We start from the raw sequence: 23,098 nt of genomic DNA, 5'->3' as shown, positions 1-23,098 counted from the left end.
AAGCTTTTTTCTCCTCTTTCCAGCCCTTAAACATGTTAAGTAAAAAATGTGAAAAAAAGTGTCATTTCATTTAATAGTTCATAAAAGCATTACCTTAATTTTCTGCACAAATATAAATTCACATTTCAGTGTGAGAAATTCTGTTAATCCTACTCTGGCAGAACTCCCATTGATTTTTGCCCGAATAAGGAAGTAAGATTTAGCCCAAAAATGAAATAATGAAGACATGTCTTATTGTTTTAGCGAATATGCATGTGGCACAGAAAAAATGGATTCGATTACAACATATGGAATTACATCATACCACATGAGGAAGAGTTACATATTTCCCATTCCTGTCTTGCAAAATTACATGGCACTGTATTTTAAATCAGTCATTTACATCGCTGCTGGTTGAAAGTCGGGATCATGCTTTAAACTAGGTAATAGAGGGCACCACCCATAAGCTGTCAATACAGAATACATGGATAAAATATATGTCTAGACTATCTTAGACATGGTAGAGTGCAGAAGAATCTAGCATACACTTGCCGGCTTTTCATTGTGGCTTATGATCTGAGGCAAAAACCTAAATGCTCTAATTATGTTAGTCATTTTGACATAACTATTAAGGTTAGAATAAATGCAAACGGATCATTTTCACTACTTTAATGTTAGCACTCTGTTACCATATGATTATGAAACTTTTAAAGTCCTCTTTAGGTCCAAACCAACATCTATCAAATACTGCTAGAGAATAAATTACACAAGTCAACTCTTTCTCCAAAACTGCCTTATTAACAGCACACATCACAATCATCAGATGAAGGAGATGGGAAAAATGGTGAAATAAAAAAAGGAGAAAGATCAGATGACAGAATATTTCCATATTTTAAATCTCATGTACAGTGCCAAGTACATTGTTAATGCTTAACAAATAATAATAGCCATGCTGGAAAGCATATTCCCATTGGAACTTACATTGCTTGACAAAATAAGTTCTGTTTCCTATGTTTGCTCTCAGTTTTCTTTTAAACAGAAGTAGAATCAAATATCACAGTAAGCTTTTGTGATTCAAAGTTACATACTGGCTAGTGCAAGGGACTAGTAGTAAGGACTAGAGCTGGTTGGAATGATTTTACAACAAAAGATGCCCTTTTCACAAAACCGGTATCTCCCTAGCTGTGCCCCAGAGCTCTAGTCAATTTCACTTTTGCCCAGTGACATTGACAAAAGCTTTCCCAGAGAGCTGCAGAGGCCAAGGTGCTCTGCCTCCCACTTCGCCATTAGCTCCAGAGGACAGAGAGGCACAGAGCGAGAGTACTAAGATTCCCTGCCCCGCCATAGCTCTGTGAACTAGAGAGCGTCCTGGTCACTGATTCAAAGCAATCTGGATTGTTTAGTAAAGCAGGTGCAAACAAACAATTTGCTTTTTAATACGGCTACATGTAAACATATACAGCCAGGAACAAAGAATGTGGGCCATGCTTACAGGATAGAACATTCTATCCTGGGAAGCAGTGACTCTGCAAAAGATTTGGGAGTTGTGGCGAATATCAGCTGAACATGAACTCCCAGTGTGATGCTGTGGCCAAAAGGGCCAATGCAATCCTGGGATGCATAAACAGGGAAAACTTGAGTAGAAATAGAGAGGTTAAGGAGTCACTGATTATGGTTTATAAACACCTACATGGAACAAATATATTTAATAATGGGCTCTTCAATCTAGCAGAGAAAGGTATAACATGATCCAATGGCTGGAAGCTGAAGCTAGACAAATTCAGACTGGAAATTAGGACACTTTTAATAGTGAGAGTTATTAATCATTGGAACAATTTACCAAGAGACATGGTGGATTCTCCATCTTAAGTTAAGATTGGATGTTTTTCTAAAAGATATGCTTTAGGAAGTATCGTTGGGAAGTTCTATGGGTTTGTGTTAGACAGGAAACCAGTCTAGATAACCACAATGGTCCCTTACACATTAGAATTTATGAATCTATGTATCTGCTTGTCCATAGCTGACTGAGGTGGAGCTGTTGGCATAGCACTGGAATTAGATGATCTCCTACACTGAGACTTATTTCTCTTCTTTGAAAACTGTCCGCCTTGATGGGTAAAACAGCTGCCTATAATACTGCCATTGCTGTTGTTGAAGCCTATATTAATGTCTCCTGGGAGCTGTGGTATACACGTGTAAGGAGCCAAGAGTAGCTTGAGAGTCCTTAAATGAACGTAAGGTTTTATCCATTTTATCAGAAAGCAGGGATCGACCATCAAAAGGAAGGTCTTCAATAGTTTGAAAACTGTCCGCAGCTATACTTGAGTTTTGCAACCAGGATGCTCTCCTCATTCTTGGCAGATGCCATCACTTTGGAAGAAGAGCGTCTTCCATCAAGAGCACTGGAGAGAGATCTTGGCCACTACACAATCATAGCAATCATAGCAATATAGAGCTGAAAGAGATGTTAAGAGGTCATCTAGTCCAGCCCCCTGTGCTGAGCAGGACAAAATATATCTAGACCATCCCTGATAGTTGTTTGTCTAGCCTGTTCTCAAAAAAACTCCAATGATGGGGTTTCCACAATACCTCTTGAAAGCATATTCCAGGGATCAACTATTCTTATAGTTAGAAAGTTTTTCTTAATATCTAATCTAAATCTCCCTTGCTGCATAGTAAACTGATTTACTATGCACATTTGCAGAAAGAAGGTGAACTAAATTTTTCTCACAAATAAATCAGGTCTTTTGGGTTCAGTTTTGTCCTACCTTCAGAGGAAATGGAGAAAATTAATCACTGTATATAACAGCCCTTAATATATTTTAAGACTTATCAGACACCCCCTACTCTTCTTGTCTCAAGATTAAACATGCCCAATTTTTTAAATCTTTCTTCATAGGTTAATCCTTCAAAACCTTGCATTGGGACCTGATAGTGCTTGTCCGTGAGCTTCACTGTAAGAGCCAAAGAGGTCAGTGTATTCCATAAAGTCTTTGCTAGATCTAGTAGCACCTCATAAACAGAAAGGGAAACCTGGAGAAGGTCTAAGGGCTTGCATGTGTTTTCTTGTATAAGCTCTGCTTGAATATCCAAATATGCAGCCATTCTTCCTGGATGATCCTGATGAAATTTAAACTATTCAGGAACTGGAGAAGATGCATTCATGGTTTTAGAATCATCTGGCGAGGAGGAGGAAAAGTTAACAGGAGCTGATGGATCGATATATAGTCTATATATAGTCTCCTCAGGAGACTACAGACTATCTATAATAGTCTCCTCAGGAAATTGTTCCTCCACCCAAGCAAAAAAGGCAGCATAGATTTGGAATAGACACCCCACACCACAGGCACAATTTATATCCCGGAGAACACTGCATACCAAGGGCGCCTAGCACCAAGACTAACTAAAAAATAAACCAAGCTATAATAAAATAAATAACCCAAAAGGCAATAAACTGCTAGTGAACTATTTACCGACAGAGGGAAAACTAAACTAGTTAGCTACACAGGAGAAAAAACCCATAAGGTAAACTGCACAGGAAGCTCAGACATAGGCCACTGGTAGTGAGAAGAACTGAGGGGGGTCTGGGTGGTGTCACTTTTATGCACCTTCAGTGGGGACTAAATTAATAGAGAACAAGGATGATAATGAAGAACATTGTAGGTGAGTTCAATGGGGGCAAAGGCAGGATGTCTAGTGGGAATCAATGGTATTGCTAGAAGAGATGGGAAAGTATTAATGCCATTGTTCAAGGCACTGGTAAGACCTATTTGGGAATGCTGTGCCCAATTCTGGTCACTCATGGTCAAGAAAGATGAATTCCCAACTTTGTGTCATCAGAAAATTCCATCAGCACACTCCTACTTCTTGTGTCAAGGTCTTGAATTTTTTTGTCCTCAAGGTCACCTAATTTTTCCACCAAAGAGGCAGAAAAGTTATTTAAGCTGAAGGACAATGCTGGCCCAAGAAAAAAATGGATATGAACCGACCATGAATAAACTGAGGCTGGAAATTAGAAGTGATTGTCCTACTCAGAGTGAGTGTCCCAATAGGGGCAAACAACCTAACTAGTTTTAAAATGGAGCCTGATAAATTAATAAAAGGATTATATGACAAAGTTGCCTTCAAGAGTAGGGGAGTGGATCTGATGACCCAGGAGAGGTCACTTCTAGTCAAATGTCCTATGTTCCTATTATTATTTCTTATTTGTATTGCAATAGCTCCAAGGATTCCCAGTCATGGACCAGGACCCCCTTGTGACACCCACTATAGAAACACAATGAAAATATGATCTCTGCCCTAACAAGCTTACCATCTAACTGAGGAATGTAAGTGACTTTCCTAAGATTACACAGGAAATCTGTGGCAAAGCCAGAAATTTAACCCAGTTCTCCTATGTCGCAGTCCAGTGCCTTAAGAACAAGATCTAATCCTCTATGGAGAAAATCTGTTACTGTGATATTTCATTTTATGGTATTTAGTCTTAATGTAAATTGATTTTATTGAAAAGTTCAAAGACGACATTATATTTTTTCAAACTTTCATTTTTCTGTTTTTTATCTCAAGGGCAATGTGACAGCGTAGGTTCCTCTCCTGTCCTGAGATCCCTCACGAATAGCTGTGGACACCTTTTGGTTGGTTATCACCTTTGTGAGTTTTATTTATCACTTCCAGAAAAACATCATCACAATCCTGTGCAGCAAGTCTATCTACCACAGGTGCTGACTTTTGTTTTTGATGGTGGGTGCTTTGGAGGAGGTGTGTGGTGTGTGTGTGTGTGTGTGTGAGGGGGCACTCTGCCAGTTTTTTGGGGAGGCTATTTTCAGCATATTTATACACTTCTTTCATATTCTAGTTATTGAATGTGTCTAGTTATTGAATGAGGCTGAGGGAACTGGGATTGTTTAGTCTGCAGAAGACAAGAAGGGGGGGGGGAGCTGACAGCTGCTTTCAACTACCTGAAAGGGGCTTCCAAAGAGGATGGATCTAGACTGTTCTCAGTGATACCTGATGACAGAACAAGGAGTAATGGTCTCAAGTTGCAGTGGGGATTTAGGTTGGATATTAGGAAAAACTTTTTCACTAGGGCCTTGGCTACACTTGCGAGTTACAGTGCTGTAAAGCCTCCCCCAGAACTGTAACTCACTCCTGTCCACACTGGCAGGGCACTTACAGCACTGTATCTCCCTGGGTACACCGCTGCAGGTACTCCACCTCCCTGAGAGGAATAACAGCTGCAGCAGAGTGGCTACGACTCAAGGGGGGGGGGTGTGTAAACACTTGCAGCGCTGTACTAATCACCTTGTCAAGTGGCCAATCCTCTCCATTGTTGTGACCGGCTGCAGGAATGCGGAAGTGGCGGTTTCAAAGCTCGTACCACAGAGAAAAGCAAACAGTTTGCAGCTTGCTTTGAGTGAGTAAATGAATGAGCAGGGGGCCGGGAGTTCGGAACTTGCAAAATAGAGTGCTGACATGCTCCAAAAAGCACTCACTCTTCCCCCACACTCCCTGTCACAATCCACCCCGCCCGTTTTGAAAAGCATGTTGCAGCCACATGAATGCTGGGATAGCTGCCCATAATGCACCGCTCCCAACACAGCTGCAAATGTTGCAAGTGTGGCCACGCCACTGCGCTGTCAGCTGTCAGTGTGGACAGACTGCAGCGCTTTTCCCTACTCAGCTGTATGAAGACACGTTTACCTCGCAGCGCTGTATAGCTGCAAGTGCAGCCAAGGCCTAGGAGAGTGGTGAAGTACTGGAATGGGTTACCCAGGGAGGTGGTGGAATCTCCTTCCTTAGAGGTTTTTAAGGTCAGGCTTGACAAAGCCCTGGCTGGGATGATTTAGTTGGGAATTGGTCCTGCTTTGAGCAGGGGGTTGGACTAGATGACCTCCTGAGGTCCTTTCCAACCCTGATATTCTATGATTCTATTGTTGGTATCGTTACTATTTTAATAATGACTAAATTGTTATGAACTACATAATTACATTATCATGAATTACAATATACTAAAATCATTGCCATCACCTACAAGCGGTCTTCACTAACGTCCCAGTTTAAAGACATTATGTTTCACTGTAGTTTTCTGGATGAAACTGTCAGCAATCTTATTTACTTTTAGTTCCCTGTTATTGTTTTGATGCACGTTAAGGACAGCTACATTATTCAGTTGTGTCTGTCCCATTGATAACTGGAGATAATTTTTAAGTCTTCTGAAGCTGGAGAACGAGTTCAGGATGATATAGGCACAAAGACGGATTCTTATAAATTTGCAGTACTCTGGAAATTTAGTGCTTCCAGAGTACTGCAAATGACTCCAAGATCTCTTTTTTGGTGGGTAACAGCTAATTTAGGCACCTTCATTTTGTATGTATAGTTGGGATTATATTTTGCCATGTGCATTACTTTGCATTTAACATTGAATTTCATCTGCCATTTTATTGCCAAGTCACCCAGTTTTGTGAGATCCCTTTGTAACTCTTTGCAGTCTGTTTTGGATTTAACTATCTTGAGTTTGGATTTAACTAACTTTGCAACCTCACAGATTATCCCTTTTTGCAGATCATTTATGAATATATTGAACAGCACTGGTCCCAGTACAAGCCCTTGGGGGACACCACTATTTACTTCACTCCATTCTGAAAATGGACCATTTATTCCTACCCTTTGTTTCCTATCTTTTAACTAGAGTGCCTGGGACTGCTGTCAGGATCATTAACAATTCTTAATTTAATGACAAGCCTTTTATTATCTTAATCACCCTGCCTCTGTTTACAAAGTCCAACAGTATGTTGGCTTCAATGGTGTTACATTGTTTTTGGCTGGTGTATGAGAGTGGAGAATTATGTTTCTAAATATACTACATTCTAACCCTTCTACTTGATTGAACTGAGCTGGTATATACCTGGTAAGAAAGATCAGCAATACTTCCACTGCCCAATGCTGGCTCTTTTCTTTAATTTACTGTGGGTCTGGTAGCACGAATGGCAAGTTGCCACAGGGGTGGCTCTAGCTTTTTTGCCTCTCCAAGCACAGCAGGCAGTCTGCCTTCGGCGGCTTGCCTGCGGGAGATCCCCAGTCCCGCGGCTTTGGCATACCCACCGCTGAACTGCCGCCAAATCCGCGGGACCAGCAGACCTCTCGTAGGCAAGTCGCCGAAGGCTGCCTGACTGCCGCACTTGCAGGGACCAGCAGGCCGCCCCCCACGGCTTGCCGCCCCAGGCTCGCGCTTGGAGCGTTGGTGCCTGGAGCCGCCACTGGTTGTCACCAGGGAAACTGGTGGGAAATGACAGGATGCGCCGAAAATCCTTCCCCTTCCTGCTCACAGCAAACTATGTGAGAGGGCCTATTAATTACAAAACAAAATCCTCATGTGGGAGAGTGGGGAGCAGTTTAAAGAGGAGTTGAGCTGCAGGTAAATAAATGTATCGATAAACTTATTTATAATGTTATTGTGTCTGTCTAACCCAGCTCTTTGTATATCACTTGTATTTTAGGCTAACTTTTGTGGGGAGAGACCATGGGTAAAATCCTGGCTTCATGGAGTCAATGGACTTCAGGAGGGGCCAGGATTTCACCCCAAGTCTTTGAATGCATTTGAGCAACACTGAGCATAATGAGGTCCTGATAGTGCCTCTGCATGCTGCTCTAATACAAAACAACAACAACAATAATAATGGAGAATTCCAGGTTGCTGAAGAAATGGTTTTTAATTTAATCTTGTTATTTAATTAATTTATTCTATATCTATATTCCATTTTTATTTTTTTTAAAGTTGTTAAAAGAATATTGTTAAGGTGGCAAAGCCCAGCACTCAAAAGTTAGGAATCACCAGAATTAAGATTGTCTATGCAACCTTAATTTGCCCCCTAGAGTATGTGCATTACAATACAATCTTTAATTACATGTACACTTTCTGTCTTTTCCCCACAAGCTTGCTGGTCATGCAGTGTATCAGACAGATGGCGCTCAGTGAGGGCTAGATTGTGATACCATTTCTCATGCTTAGTAGTAAACTGCTCCTCAAGCAGTCTCATTGAAATCAGTGGCACTGCTCAAGGAGTAAGATACCACAATCTGGCCTAGACTGAGGCAGCTGTCCAACATTTCTTTTTATCCGCATCATTCAACGTACAGCCCCAAGTCTTATTTACTGCACACCATGCAAATGCTGCGCCAACTACAGAATTTGTTTAAAATTTCTCAAGGGATTTTCTGTTGGGTTCATCATCACAGTATCGGAGCCTCTCACAGACACTAATGGATTTATATTCTCAACACCTCTGTTGACTATATTTATCCCCATAAGCAGATGTGTCATAGGGCTTGTCTACCTTACCCACAGGATCGACAGGTAGCGATTGATCCAGTGGGGGTCGATTTATCGCGTCTAGTCTAGACACGATAAGTTGACCGCCGAGTGGTCTTCTGTTGACTCCGGTACTCCTCCGGAATGAGAGGTGCAGGCAGAGGCGACGGGGGAGCGTCAGCTGTCAACTCGCCGCAGTGAAGACACCGTGGTGAGTAGATCTAAGCATGTCGACTTCAGTTACATTATTCACATAGCTGAAGTTGCGTAACTTAGATCGACACCCCCCTCCCCATCCCCAGTGTAGACCAGGCCATACAGTCAGAGTTTAAGGCCAGAAGGAACCACCAGATCATCTAGTCTCCTGTATATCACAGGCCACCAGCATACCCAGCAACCCTACACTAGACCCAACAACCAAAATTAGACCAAAGCATTACAGCCCACCGGAGACATGATGAACTGAGGCAAAAGATTAAGGGCCAAAATTTCCAATGTTGGGTGCTCAACTTGAAACAGCTAAGGCCTAATTTTTCAGAGTTACTGAGCACCTGCAGCATCTACTGACAACATCTGCCAATGTTAATGTAGCACTTTTGAAAATCAGGACTGGGATGCTCAAAACTTGGGTGCTTTCCTCATTTCTGGGCACAATTAGTGCCGTACTCAGATCATTTTGATTCAAGTGACTTGGTTAATGCCACACAGGAAATCTGTGACAGAGTCTGGGATAAAAGCTCATTCTCTTGATTCCCCGTGCATTGCCTTATCCATGAAGTCATGCTCCCTCTTACTGCAGCCTCCCGTCACATTTTCTACACACTTTCCAATTTCTGTGATGAATGAGGCAGGGAAAAAAGGAGAGACTGACACCAAGGCATCACTAGAGGCAACCTCTCTCAACCCTGAGGAGCTGTTCAAGGAAGGCAGTCTTGGTGTGTATGTTGACTTGGATGATGACGGTGCTGAGAGCAGTCACTGGGCTTCCTCTCCTTACTCTTTTACCTCCAACTAGGGAGCAAGGAATCACCCCAGAGAGCTGTGTCCCAGACAGTGGCTCAGGCACAACGTTTTTTAAATGACAACATGGCTAACTGACTACATACAAATACTTATATAGGGGAGAAAAAGAACAGGAATGACAAGGGAAACATCACATGCCTTTTGTGATCACTGTACTTTTGCAGCATAAAGGAAATTAAGGTTGGGAAACTCCCCCTTTTATACCGTTGAAACTGTGTGTGACTGGAGAAGGGTGAGTGGTCCAAATAGGTACACTTATCCCAAGAGGGGAAAATCCTTGAAGCAGAATATAGATAGATAATTTTAAATACACGTACTCTAATACCTTTGACACAAGATCTTCCTCATCTTTATCATTATAAGGATAAATGTAAGATCTGCTCTATAGCAACCTAACCTATCTAGTAGATGGCCTAAGATTCCCTGTTTCTTGGCCTGTTTGGAGGGACCAGTGGCCTTTTATCTCATCAAGCGCCAGCCATAGAAGCTAATGCCAAGAATATATGATGGCCAGTGATGCACAGTTTTGGTTATTCATATTAGGCTATTTTAAAAAAATCACACTATTCAAATAGCACTCTGCATGCCCACTCTGCCCTGCAGGTGTAGAATACCATCCTGTCTGGTGACACAGATAGTCTACTCCTGAACTTCAAACATCTACCTATAAATTAGTTGCTTTTTTGGAAAAACAAAGTTGCTTCACTATAATTGGGTGCAAGCAGCCTTTTTCTTCTTTACAATGTATTTCATTACATTCTCTGCTTTCAGAGGCTATCTGCAGGGTTTTAGCTGAATATCACCTAACCTATTATTAAAGACTGTGCACCACTCTGGAATGTAACTTCTGTGCTAAATTGTTACATAATATTAAACTAATAGTTGTGGGTGGCCAATGATACAGTTGAGATTATATACAGAGATTCATTACAACTATCATGAATAAAATATCTATGTAATACCATATAGGCATACATATAAAAGCACCAGGCACACCTATGGCATTATGAAAATAATAATTTAGCTTACTTTTCTTAATTTTATCCCATTACTCCAAGTTATAATTTCTTGGGATCCCCTAAACGAATCTCCTTCCTTGATACAGGCAATTTTCAGATACTTGTAGATGGCTATCTTACGTAGAAGCATATTGCATGTGGTTATCCTTTCTATTTGTTTTAATTTTTCCTTTTAAGCTATTTCCTCTAACCCCTTTATCATTTTGAATATTCTTTTCTCAAATCCCTTGAAGTCGTCAACTCCATTCTGGATATCAGGTATTCAGATCTGAACACAGCATTACTTCTGAGTTTTATTGACTTAGAAGTTTATGTGAGATGCACTCTCTTCTAAATTGTGAGACATTATGAAGTAGGCAGGGATATAGGCCACATACAGTAGTCAGTCATAAGGAGATGCTCCTAATTTATGACATCAGACATACCCGGCAGCTTTGAAGTTTACATCAGCTGAAAATTTAAATAAATAATTTGTTTGGGGCTGCTTTGAATAATGGATTTTCAATTTGTGTAGAAAATCTGATGGGAAAACCTCACAATCTATCAACATTTTACTGGAAACTCAATTCTATTGCGTTTCAGTGGAGGTTCAAAATTGTTTAAAGAAACCAATCTGCTCTTTCTCCAACCCTAAATGTATCACTTGAGATTTGAACTTCCAATAGGAGCAGTATCTGACATGTAACTAATTTTAGAATACAAAATGCTCCTCAACATATTGCAATACCTATAATTTAAAATAACAGTAAACCTAAATTTTGCAAAAACAGAAAATTCGAGTGCTAACAAAAAGCATAATTTATAATTGAAAGAAAATAATATTTAAAATAAAAAAACTTTTTTGTCCTTCCAAAAAGAGACAGAAATTACTAAGTTTTATTTCCCAAGAGAATTATGCCACTTTTGTAAAGAAAATTACAGTCACCACAAATTGCTCTCAACAATTCCAATGCTTCTTCATTTGACCACTTGAAAATCAAAGTTCTTTAAGATTATAAATATAACTTTTTATAACTCTGTTATTACGTACTGTGAATGGGGAAAGGGGGCCAATCTTGTGGCCGTAGCGCCGAATGGCCTCTCTGATGTGGCAGGGCTGGATGGCATCGCTTTGAGCCTCTATACCACAAGCTGCAGTGCTCTGCAACAGAAAAACACATAAATTGTTGCTAAATCAAAAACACACAACAGACCTGCAGTGCATAAAATATGAAAGTAAACCTTTATAAAATGGACTGATTTTTTTCCCTGAGGATACACATTATTGTTGCCACACACTACATCTTAAAAATCTATTAACAAATCAAAGAGGACTTTTACATGACCTCTGTTTAACAGACCCAGAGAACAATATATTTGTCCTCTTAAATCTTTTACCCGGTGCTGATGTATGTAGCAATGGAAAAGAGCAGCAAATGCTCAAATTCAAATGAAAGGATCATGTAAGTCATGCTGCAATAACCACAGAAAGCTATTTCTGAAACATTTCAAGCTTTCCTTATAATATTAAGGGGCAGGCAAAAAATTCTGATAAATATTTCAAAGCAGACACCAAGATTACAATCGTCTGATGTCAAATTTAAATTTAGAAATGAAACCTAATTATAACATAATTATAAAGTCACAAAGATAAAGAAATATCTGAATAGATTCAAACTGGAGAATTTTCAGATTTTAAATAGATTTTTGAACTAAGGACCCTGTGCAAGAAATAGCAGATTCATGCATGCTGGTTCACGGATGCTACAAAGGTCTTCCTGGCTATGCAGGAGCAGAAGCTATATTGTATTTGTAGTAGGAAAACTGTAATATTGGTGTAAGCCTCTCTGGCTACCCAAGACAGCTGCTTGCAAACATTCACAGATTCCATCCAGGTGACTGCCACGTGATAAGATCAGGGGAATGCCACTGGTGAATCCATTAAGCATGACCAACATACAATGGACACTGCAAGATGTACACAAACATACTATGAACATATACCATGGGCCAAAATTTTCAGACTTGGATGTCTAAAGCTAAGTATCTAAATAAAGTGCCTGATTTTCAGAAGTGCTGACCATCAACAGGTCCCAGTTGGCATCAATGAATGGAAACCACATGCTACATAATGTGTTGGTGGGTCCTTTCTAAATGACATTCATAAAGGCAATGTGAAACCCACTGCTTTGTGTTGGTCTGGGCCCTGATGTAGTATGAATAGCATTCTTCACTAAACAGCTGGTTTATCACGACACCTTAGCTATGCCTAGTAGACTCCTGTCAAAACTAGATATGTCGTTTCAGTAAATTGTACAGTAGTTTATAAATATCACATTTTTTAAAATGACATTGAAGTAAGGTTATGAGCTTATATTAAACAAAACTGTACCTAAAATTGCATCCTTAGTTAATATTTTGTGCCTGTGAACTGCAGTGCAAATCACTCATATGAACCCCACCAACTCAATGTAAAAAGGAAGGGGGAAAAGTAACATTCAGAACTCCTAAGACAAATATTTTTACAGATCATCAATAAGTTCCTCACTGATATGGTATGTAACAAAGCCAATGCTGACAGTTAATTTATTAGTGAGGGAAAGGTGAACTATATGGGGAGTGTCTATCCCTCTTATGATTCTATGAGAAGCATATACATACCTTGTTTATTGTTTGATAATGTCAGTGTAACAATTACTAGTGGAATGTGCATGTTTGTTGGCAAGAAAATAATGTACATGACAGCAACACTAGTGCTTCAATTCATGCTGTTGACCTTTAGTTATAGTAACATATTTTTTCCCAAGATTTCCCAAAATATCTGAAAAATACAGCAAATAATACATAACCTCTTCGTTTATTCAATTTTTCCCACTTCAGTTTTGATATGTTCATCCTCCCACTTAGAACACCTAGGATTACAGTGAAAACGAGGAATGATATTACCGACATTGGATATCTTGAATGTGAGATAAAAGATACCATATTCCATTCAAAGCATGTAAGCTGAACTTACTGAGATAAAAATAAGGATACTGAAGGTCTTAAGCCTTTTCAGCAATTTTGATCTTTAAAGTGTGTGCCATATTTTACAATACAGTTTTCAAAACCAAGATTTCAAGCCCAAGAAAAAGATCAAGATCTTTAGTAGATATTTTGAGTGCCTGTCTACGACAGCCTCATCCACACCAACCTTTTTTCTTTTTCTTTGTTTGACTTTGGTGGAGTCTTGTCCAATGCCTCCATTCCCCAGGGCTCCGGACAGGGTTTTCCCAAGGTGTTGTGGTCCTGCTGATGCTGGGGGAGTGGGCGTAGGAGGTGGTGTGTTTTCGGGGGAGTCAAGACTACTCTTCATATTTGTGGTCTGGCCTAAGAAATGTGGCTATCAAAACAAAAAGTCAAGCAGTTATTGTAAAATGAGATTTTTAAGAACTGTTTCATTAGTTTCCTGGACTTACTGTTACAGGAAGTATAATACAACATTCAGTTTGCACATTCGGGAAGTTACTGTGATGGCTGATCCAGGTAATTACAGCAACTATTGTATCTGCTATTGCTGATATGTATGCATATTAATTTCTAATGCTGGAATAAAGGTCCACATACAAGAAGTAGTTCAGGGCTGGTAGTGGGAATTTCTATACAAGCAGAATGAATTTTCATTTTTAAATGTAAAGCTGTCGTCAATAATTTTCAATAGTCTTTAATATGTACATTTAAAAGGTTTTTTTGAATAGTTATAAACATACAGTGATTTCCCCCATCCCAGCATCAGCACATCAACAGCTGTCAGATACAAATATGTAATATAAGGAACTCAACGATTCCAAAAAAATGCACGTACTAATAAAATAAGTACCACCCTACCTATGATATTTATTTCTACTCTTATGAAATGATGGATATACTGACAATATTAAATAAAAACAAGTATTTACCTCAGCAGAATTGTGATACTGTATAAAAGTAGCAGATATTGCATGACTGAATGGATCACCTGCTTTGGGAGCCATATCCTGTTTGACCAAAAGAGCCAAGTCCACCAACTAGAAGAGCAACAAAAGCAACAATTAAAGACCAGGTTCACTGAGATGGAATTAACTTGTTATGAACTGGTGACAGGTTTCAGAGGGGTAGCCGTGCTAGTCTGTATCGACAAAAACAACGAGGAGTACTGGTGGCACCTTAGAGACTAACAAATGTATTTGGTATAAGCTTTCATGGGCTAAAACCCACTTCATCAGTCCATGTATCTGATGAAGTGGGTTTTAGCCCACAAAAGCTTATACCCAAATAAATTTGTTAGTCTCTAAGGTGCCACAAGTACTCCTCATTGTTTTTGTTATGAACTACATCTCAAAAGTGAAGGAAGACACTATATCTGTATTGACACAAATGATGCTAATTCTAATCCTAACTAGACAAATTCAGCTGTGAAATAAGATGCAATTTCCTAGCAGTAACAGTAATTAAATGCTGGAACAGGAGGGATTCATCATTGATTGAAGTCTCTAAAGCGAGATTAGATATCTTTCTAAAATATCATCTTTAATCAGCTTGTAGGAGATATTCTGAAGTCCGTGTGCGTGAGGTGTCAGACCCTTCTGGCCTTGGAGTCGGTGAATGTCTGAATCCCCCTATTTATTTCCTTCCTTCATGGACCATGGAAAAAAACGGAAATTCTGCATTTCTCCCTATATGCTCAAAACTCCCTGGATGCTTACCCAACTCTGCTTGCACCTCAGTCTGCAGCAGTCAGGAGGGATTTTTTCCCCTTGAAGTACAATTGTACAAATGTATTCTGTGTTTTTTTCCCCTCCACCTTCCTCTGAAGCAATAGGGTGTGACCAGAGCTAGAGATGAGACACCAGATGGGGTGGACCAGTGCTTGAGGTAGCAGAGAGAATCCTCTCTCTCAGATGCCTGGCTGGTGTGTCTTGTTCACATGCTCAGGGTCATACTGATCTCCAGATCTGGGGTTGGGAAGGAATTTTACTTCAGGTCAGATTGACAGGGATCGTGTTTTTTTTTTTTTTTCACCTCCCTCTGCAGTATGAAGCATGGATCACCAAGGAAGGATCATTAAGTATATCACTCCAAATCAATTTCCTGCCATTGCAGGGGCCTCAACTCTCCTGTTCTCTGCATGTGGCACACAGTTTAGCCTTTTGAAAAGTGATATGATTTGGTCTATCCCAAGTTATTGGGCTCAATATAGGGGTAACTGGATAAAATGTAATGGTTTGTGTTATACAGGAGGCCAGACTAGATGATCTAATGGACCCTTCTGGCCTGAAACTCTATGAAACTATAAATGCCTCTTTAATAGAGTTTGAACTACAATGAGTTATTTTAACTTAAAGAACTGGAAGTGACCTATCTGTAACAGGAAGCTCTTCGAGATGTGTGGTCCCTATCTGTATTCCACATATTGATACACATGCGTGCCATGCAACCGAGTCCACAGATTCTTAACAAGAGCTGTCCATTGGCCCGCACACACGCAGTTGCTCTCCTCATGCTCCAGACCAAAGGCATAAGAGGTAGTGCTGGCTGCCTCCTCTCTCACCATGAATCCAACAGAATCTGAAGCAGAGGGGATGGAGGGTGGGTAGTGGAATACAGATAGGGTACATCTCAAAGAACTTACAGTTACAGGTAAGTAAACTCCATTTCTTCACGTGCTGGTCCCTTTGTGTATTCCATATGTGGATGACTGACCAGCAGTATTCAGACCAGAGGATGGTGCAAGGATGCCAACAGTAAACTTTGAGTCCAGGAACTACAATTCCAGGATGCACAGGAGGAGGAGGAGGAAACACAAGAAAGAGGAAAGAAAGAATGTGAGCTCTTTGAAAGAGTGAATGGAATAAATCTTACCTTTGCTGTTATCAAGCTTCCTGAGTCTTCCTCAAAGGGGTACAGGTGCAAAAGTCCTGACTAGGCCCTTCAGGAATCTATACATTGTTGGGTGAGTAAAAATGGAATGCTCATCTACTGGAGGAAGGACTGCACTGATCACTGCAAGATGGACCCAACAATGAGCTAAGGAAAAGACCCAAGTTCTTCAATGACAGGAGATAATCTAAAATGACTGGCATATCCACAGAGTCTGAGGAAGACTGATTGTGCTGTGTCCAGGTATAGAAACATCTCCATTTAGATAGGTAGTAGTACCTGGCAGAATCTTTACTACTCTGAGTCAGAATGGCTTGGACAGCTTCTGAACAGGAGTGTTCCAGTTCTAAAGCCCATCCACAAACCAGTCTGTGAAGTGAAGTGGGTCTGGGTGGAGGTGTCTGATTTTGCAGTCTTCCTGAGTTAGAAGATCTGGCAACGGATGGATCCTGATGGGAGGACAGGTTGACATTCTCAGAAGTTCAGGGAACCAAGTGTCTGGACTGGTTGGGTGTTATGAGAATGACTCTGGCCCTGTCATGACAGATCTTTCTCAAGACTTGGGGTAGCAGGTGAATGGGCAGAAAGGCATATCTGAGTTGGTCTGACCATCATAACAGGAAAGCATTGTCCTGGGCATCATGGCCCATACCTGCAATACAAGGGAAGTTTCCTGTTCATTTGGGACATGAAGAGATCCCATTGAGGTGTTCCGCCTGAGTGAATCTCTAAAAGCTGTATATTTCCCCCTCATGGTCTGCAGAGAAATACCTGGTAGGTCCGTGTCTTGGATAGTGATGCAGTTTCAGAACATTCCAATGCCTGACTGCTTCCAGAAAGAGGGGCAGAGGTCTTCCTCAACCCTGCTTGTTTATATAAAAGGCCATAATGATATTATCCAACATTATTTGGATATGGAGCGAATACATGACGGACCACTCTCCGTTCCAGCAGGCTGATGTGCAGTTTGGTGCAAGTGCCCTGTACAGTGTGGTCCTTCAGGTGAGTGTCCCAACACAGAAGGGATGTATCTGTTATGATGGTGGCACTGGGGCTGACAATGTTGAAGGGGACTCCCACTTGCACTTGTTCCAGGTTCATGTGAGAGAGGCAATGACGTTGGTGGGAACAGTCACTCTGGTGTTCACATGGTCCTTGTCTGGTAAATAGAGAGACCAGAGCCAGGCCTATAGGCAGCTTACAAAAAATCTGGTGAATGGTATCACATAAGCACATGAGACCATGTGGCCTAGTAGGGAAAATCATACTTTGAATGTAGTGTTTTTGTTTGCAAGTAATGTGCTATCAGATTGCTCATTGATTGAAATCTTTCTGCAGGGAGTAAATATCCTTCTGAAATTGGAGTTGAGTGTCACTCCAATAATGTTTATTGTCCTTGTGAGGGTCAAAATGGACTTTTCTTGGTTTAGGCAGAAACACCAGTATTGCTACAAGATGAAGCAAGAACAAAGTTGCTAATCTGACCTCATGGTAGGAGTGATCTGTTCGGAGCCAGTCAACCAAGTACAGGAAGGCTGTGCAGCCATTACATCTAATTTGGGGTGCCACCACAAAAAACAACTTTGTGAATACTCTGGTGCTGTTGCTAGTAGAAGGGAAGGACACTATATGAAAGTAGGTGTCCTCTATGTTGAAAGCCTCGAACCACATTTCCTCCTGTACAAAGGGGATTACTGAAGCTAGTGTAACCATCCTGCATTCTGACTTTTGAATAAAGATGTTCAGTTGTCAAAGGTCCAGAATGGGTCTCCAACCCTCATCTTTTTTGGGGACTAACAAATATGGGGAATAGAACCCTCTCCCTTCATACTGAGATTGCACTTGTTCTATTGGCCACTGTTGGAGAAGAGAATCTGCCTCCTGGCAAAGAATCTCCTCATGAGAGTGGTCCTTGAAGAAGAACCAGGAATGGGGTTTGTGGGAAGAAAGGGAGATAAGTTTGATGGAGTAATCATGGTGGATGATTTCTAGAACCCACTTGTCTGTCATGAGAGAGTCCAAATTGTGAGCAAAAAAGTGAGAGAAGGCTCCCAAAGATTGGTGGGGAGGGGAGCGGCAAGGGACAAAATAGAAGTGGTTGGCATCCATAAAGATAGGTAATTCTCAACTGAGGCGTCAAAAGTAGCCCTGGGTAGATGGGTGGCAATGGGTGGAGATCGTGGATGTAGAGGGAGCTGAAAATCAAGGTCTCTAAACTCTCTGTTGCTTGCATGGAGGCTCAGCTGAATGCTGATGGTAGAATGTTTGTGGAGGGGGTGGTCTTGACCTATACACTCGTCTGGCGTGTTTTCTCTTCAGGGCCAAAATGCAAATTCCCAGGGAGCAGAGGGTCAATCTCGAATCTTTAAATGAGTGTAGAGACTCATCAGTTTTCTTGTTGAATGGTAAGTCCTCTATGATGTTCTGCACCTCTGCATGGAACCATGAAGAGTGAAGCCAAAACTCACACCTCATAAACAGAGTAGTGGCTAGCCCTCTAGATGCCATGTAGGAATGTTTTTGCCACTAGTCTGCCTTCCTAAACAAAGGTTTGATTTTGGGCTCCGTCCTCATGGGGAAATTTGTCCTTAAAGTCTGCCAGTGTAGAGCAGTTGTTAAAATCATATTTCACTAACAAAGCCCGACAATTAAGGCTACGATTATGTTACAGAGGTTGTGGAAGTCACGGAATCCGTGAGTCGGGTGCAGGATGAAATAGCATCTCTCAGCTCTTTTACCTGTGGGGGTGCAGAAGGGACCCTATGGCTGGCTCCATGATGATCTCATTTACCCGGAGTGCCACTTTGCTTGCCGTTGGTTGCAGACTGTCAAGGAGCCAGTGTTGGGAATCCTGGATCTCCTCCATAGGGATCTGAAGGTCATATGCTATCATCTACAGTAGTTCCTGGTACTGCTTATGGTTGTCTGGCAGAGATGGTGAAGACAGAGTAATTGCTTTGTGCAGAAATGAGGATGAGATTCCTGTCAGTACCTGCAGATGTGGCTCAATTTCAGCCTCCAGGAGATGCTGTATGGGAGAGGTGCATAGGACTCATGCACAGATCCTGGATGCCTGCCATATGGGTCCCATGAACCCTAGGAAGGCCAAAAGGAGGGGTTAATCAATTGAGAGGAACCTTATGGCATTGGGTAGCAGCGGTTCTTGGAAAAGTCAAAACTGGGAGGAGGGCATCCAGTTCTCCTTAACTCCCTGTCAGGACTTATCTCTCTGCAAGGAGATGAATGGCTGGCCAGAGTATCTGACTCATCCAAGTCAGAGACCTGCTCTAGCTCTACTCATGGGGTATGGAAGGTGAACACGCCTGAGTCAGGGTTGGAGCAGGGAGGATTCTTGAGTTACTGAAGTAGATCTGTCCTCCGGTGTGGCGATATCTCTCAGGGGACCGGGTCTGAGAGGAGAGGGGATGAGACATGAGTGTCCACATGTCCCAGGGTTCAGGGTGTACGGGCGGTCAGGACTGATGATTCTGATGCATCCCAAGAGGTTGCAGATGGCTGATCCTTAGAAGAATGGGCTGGGACTGCCATAGAGTCAGGTCCTGCATGCTTAGATGAGCCAATGGATGCCAGTCTTTATGTTTAGGAGTCAGAGCCATCAAGAGAACCCATGGATCCTTTTTCTTCTGTGTTTTAACTGCCTGCCTGGGGCCTTCGGCAGTTCTGAGCCATTAGGATGTGTGTATGAAAATTTGCCCAACTTGGATGGGGTCAGGGAGGGATCTCTTCTCTCAGGAACAGACCTGAATGGGGATCTGTCCTTGCATCCATGAGAGTGCCTCTTACTCTTATAGAAGCCCTGAATGATGTGTCCTTGGATTTAGCAGCTTTAGGCTCTGCTCCCTAGTTCATGCTTGGAGAGCAATTGCACATATGTGGGCCAACAGACACTGCTTTTCATGAACCTCTGGACTCGGGCACATGTGGAATACATAGGAATCAGCACTCAAAGAATCACCTCTCTCATCACCTTTTATAAATGTACTGAGTAATTTGTCTACCTAAAGAGGCTTGGCCCCTACCTTTTATTTACAGTTGGGATGACTGAATCCAAGTGAATTGCCAGAACTCACATAGAAAAGTGAGTGGTTTCAGTGGCCTCCTAGCTGCTGATCTTTTGCTATAACCGTTAGCCAAAAGTGCCATTTACACACCAGAGCAATGAGCACAGTACAGTACAAAAGCTCAGATACAGCCAATTACATGGAAGTTAGAAAGGAATCCAGAGATAGTCCCTTGAAAGGTCAAATACACTTTGAAGAAATGTTAACACACAGCCTGAAGTGCCTGCTGAGATTAGTTGAAAGAGGTTTAAGATTACTAGTTACATTTGTTCTGCGGTATCACAGCAAGTATAGCACATTCCCTTACCTGTGCCACAGTCTCGTATGCTAAATATGCCAAAATCTCCATGGCAACTGCATTTGGTTTTATTTCCATGCTGCTGCAGTCCAGCCAATCACGAAACTTGGAAGCTTTCTTGGCTGTCAGTTCAAAACAAAGTGAACAGAAGTTAATGTTAACAACAGATCTACCCTCTTATTTGCTTAATTCTACATCTGACAGTCAAACAGTAAAACTGAACTTGATGTGAAGGGCAAGAAAGAGGGATTCAAAGAGGGGGTTAGAATGAGACAGTGAGATTAATGGGTAAAGATGCTAATTTCACAGGCAGCATTTTGGGCAGCCTATAAGGGAAGGCTATGACCATCGTGAAGGAAAGAAGGAGAAAAAGCTGAAGCAATCAAGGCAGGAAATAACCGTATGGACAAACATTTAACTGTGGGGACAGACAGGAAGGATTGGAATTACAACGTATTATGGTAGAAGAAAAAGCAGGCTTGTGTCACCCCTTGGATGAATGGTGATAAAGATAGGAGGAATCCAAGATGGCTCTGAGGCTGCAAACCTGAGTGAGGAGGATAAGGATGTTATCAACAGCAATGATGAAAGGTGAAAGTGATTTAGAAGGAAAATTAAGGAGCTCAGTTTTAACTATGTTAGGGTCTTGGAGGATGACAAGCTATCCAGCATGATTCGCTGGGTATGTCTGAAATGCGGTATTAGGCAGAGGGAAATGAAAAGTGCAGCCATGTAGATCTGTAAATCATCAACACAGAAATAATGCTTTGATCTCACACACTCTCAGGATACCTCAGGAATAAGGCAGAGGAAAAAAAAGAAAAGATGGGCAGAGACAGAGAGCCATGGGGGCTTGCACAAAGAGGGGAGGAGGTGGGAAGGCCAAAGCGACACTGAAGGAATGGCAGGAAAATTAAGAGGAGAACCAGGAAAGGCCAAAGGGAGGATAAAATGTTGTTAAGGAGAGAGTGAACAATGGTATCAATGACTAGAGAAAGATAAAAGAAACTTGGCCAGGAGGAAGTCCTTAGTGCTTTTGGTGAAAGCTGTTTGTGAAGAGGGTAGAAATCAACTGGAGGGAATCTGAGGTGGGAGAGTAATTTGATATAGAGTTGTAAACAGCCTGTTCAGTCAGCCTGGAGGTAAAGGGGAGAAGAGAGATTAGGTGTTGGTTGGAAAGGCAGCTGTTATCAAGGGTCATATTTTAGGACAGAGAAACAAGGATATACTGGTTGGCTGAGGAAAAGAAGCCGAAGTAGGAGAATTTGAGGATGAGTAAACGACAGGTAGTAGGATCAGAAGCACTGGCTCGAATATTTACACATGCCATCTTAGACTGTTTGGTATTTGTGGCAGGGAGCTTTTCTTCCACCAGTTTTTAAAATGCCATACAGATTTATGGTGTTATATAACTAAGTAATTATAATACTACTGTAAGATTGGGTGACTCTTCAGGAGCTAATACATGGCTTTATCTTACAGTAATATGGGTTTATTATTTTAAACACACTGCAGTTTTAAAATTCAATTTCTATTACAACTAAGGGAAACATGGAAAATAGTCTTTTGTCTTAATTTTTAATAAAAAGGACATGTGCCATTTAGCACATTACTGTATTATCTGGTTTGCTTTATGCTAGGCAATGAAATTGTGAGTATGATTCTCCTCACTAGTTTTACACCAGTAAAATCCCATTGATATCAACTAACAACTTGATTGATATTAAATGTGAGGGGAAAATGAGGCCATGGTTATTCAAAAATTATCTATCAGATCATTTAAAAAAATAATCATGATCTCCAGTTCATCAACATTCAATGTTATTTTGTAAACCGAAGATTTATATTTGTGCTGAGTTCTGATTATAATTTTTAGGTTTAAAAATGGCACTATCACAAACCTCTCATTAGCTGAAATCACCCCAATCTGAAGTACCATTTACCTAATGGTTCACAGATGTGTGATGCCAAATTACAATTGAGCTTTCAAAACATATTGAATTAGGAAAAGAATAAAGGCTTACAAAACATGTTTTCCTACATTTGCTGACATTTACACAGAGCGCTATTTTGGATGTGTCATTTATTTGCACTTTATGATACATAAATGAATCACTCATGCACCCAATTCAAATGCCTTGTTATAAAGAACAAGATAAGCGTCTCTCATTTAAAGACACCATTGTGTTCAATTTTGTATTGTAGGGTCATGTGCTATTTTGTCATGCTTTTCACTAGCTCTTTCACCTCATTTTCTCTTTGACCTTTAACCCGAAGCCTTAGTCATCTCTTAACCGCTTCTGTAGTGATGTTTTGCTACATGATCAAGCCCATTAATTTATAACCCATTATAGTTGTAGCCCACAAGCATTTCTAGTAAGCTGGTTTTCAGTGCTAGTAAAGCCCTAATTCTGTCATCATGTTATTAGTGTTGGAATGGCGTGTACTGATGAATTTGGCTAATGTTGAATAAATTCCACAGCAGGAGGTTATGGCTTAAAATAGAAAAGCC

General features: G+C 41.1%; 1 protein-coding gene across 8 annotated transcripts in view; it reads right to left on the bottom strand.

Moving 5' to 3' along the window:
- SUPT3H (SPT3 homolog, SAGA and STAGA complex component) overlaps positions 1 to 23,098 on the bottom strand; it is a 445,162-nt gene that overhangs the window by 54,544 nt on the left and 367,520 nt on the right. For all 8 annotated transcript variants that reach the window (XM_054021899.1, XM_054021900.1, XM_054021901.1 and 5 more), the window contains 4 exons: positions 20,596 to 20,708; positions 14,247 to 14,354; positions 13,502 to 13,690; positions 11,360 to 11,470 (listed from right to left, as the gene is read on the bottom strand). In XM_054021899.1, the coding sequence (XP_053877874.1) occupies positions 11,360 to 11,470; positions 13,502 to 13,690; positions 14,247 to 14,354; positions 20,596 to 20,708 (521 nt within the window). The remainder of the gene's footprint in view (positions 1 to 11,359; positions 11,471 to 13,501; positions 13,691 to 14,246; positions 14,355 to 20,595; positions 20,709 to 23,098) is intronic.

This window comes from Malaclemys terrapin, chromosome 3 (genome assembly GCF_027887155.1).
Source record: "Malaclemys terrapin pileata isolate rMalTer1 chromosome 3, rMalTer1.hap1, whole genome shotgun sequence".
Lineage (NCBI taxonomy): Eukaryota > Metazoa > Chordata > Testudines > Emydidae > Malaclemys > Malaclemys terrapin.
This window is presented reverse-complemented; position numbering and strand designations above follow the sequence as displayed.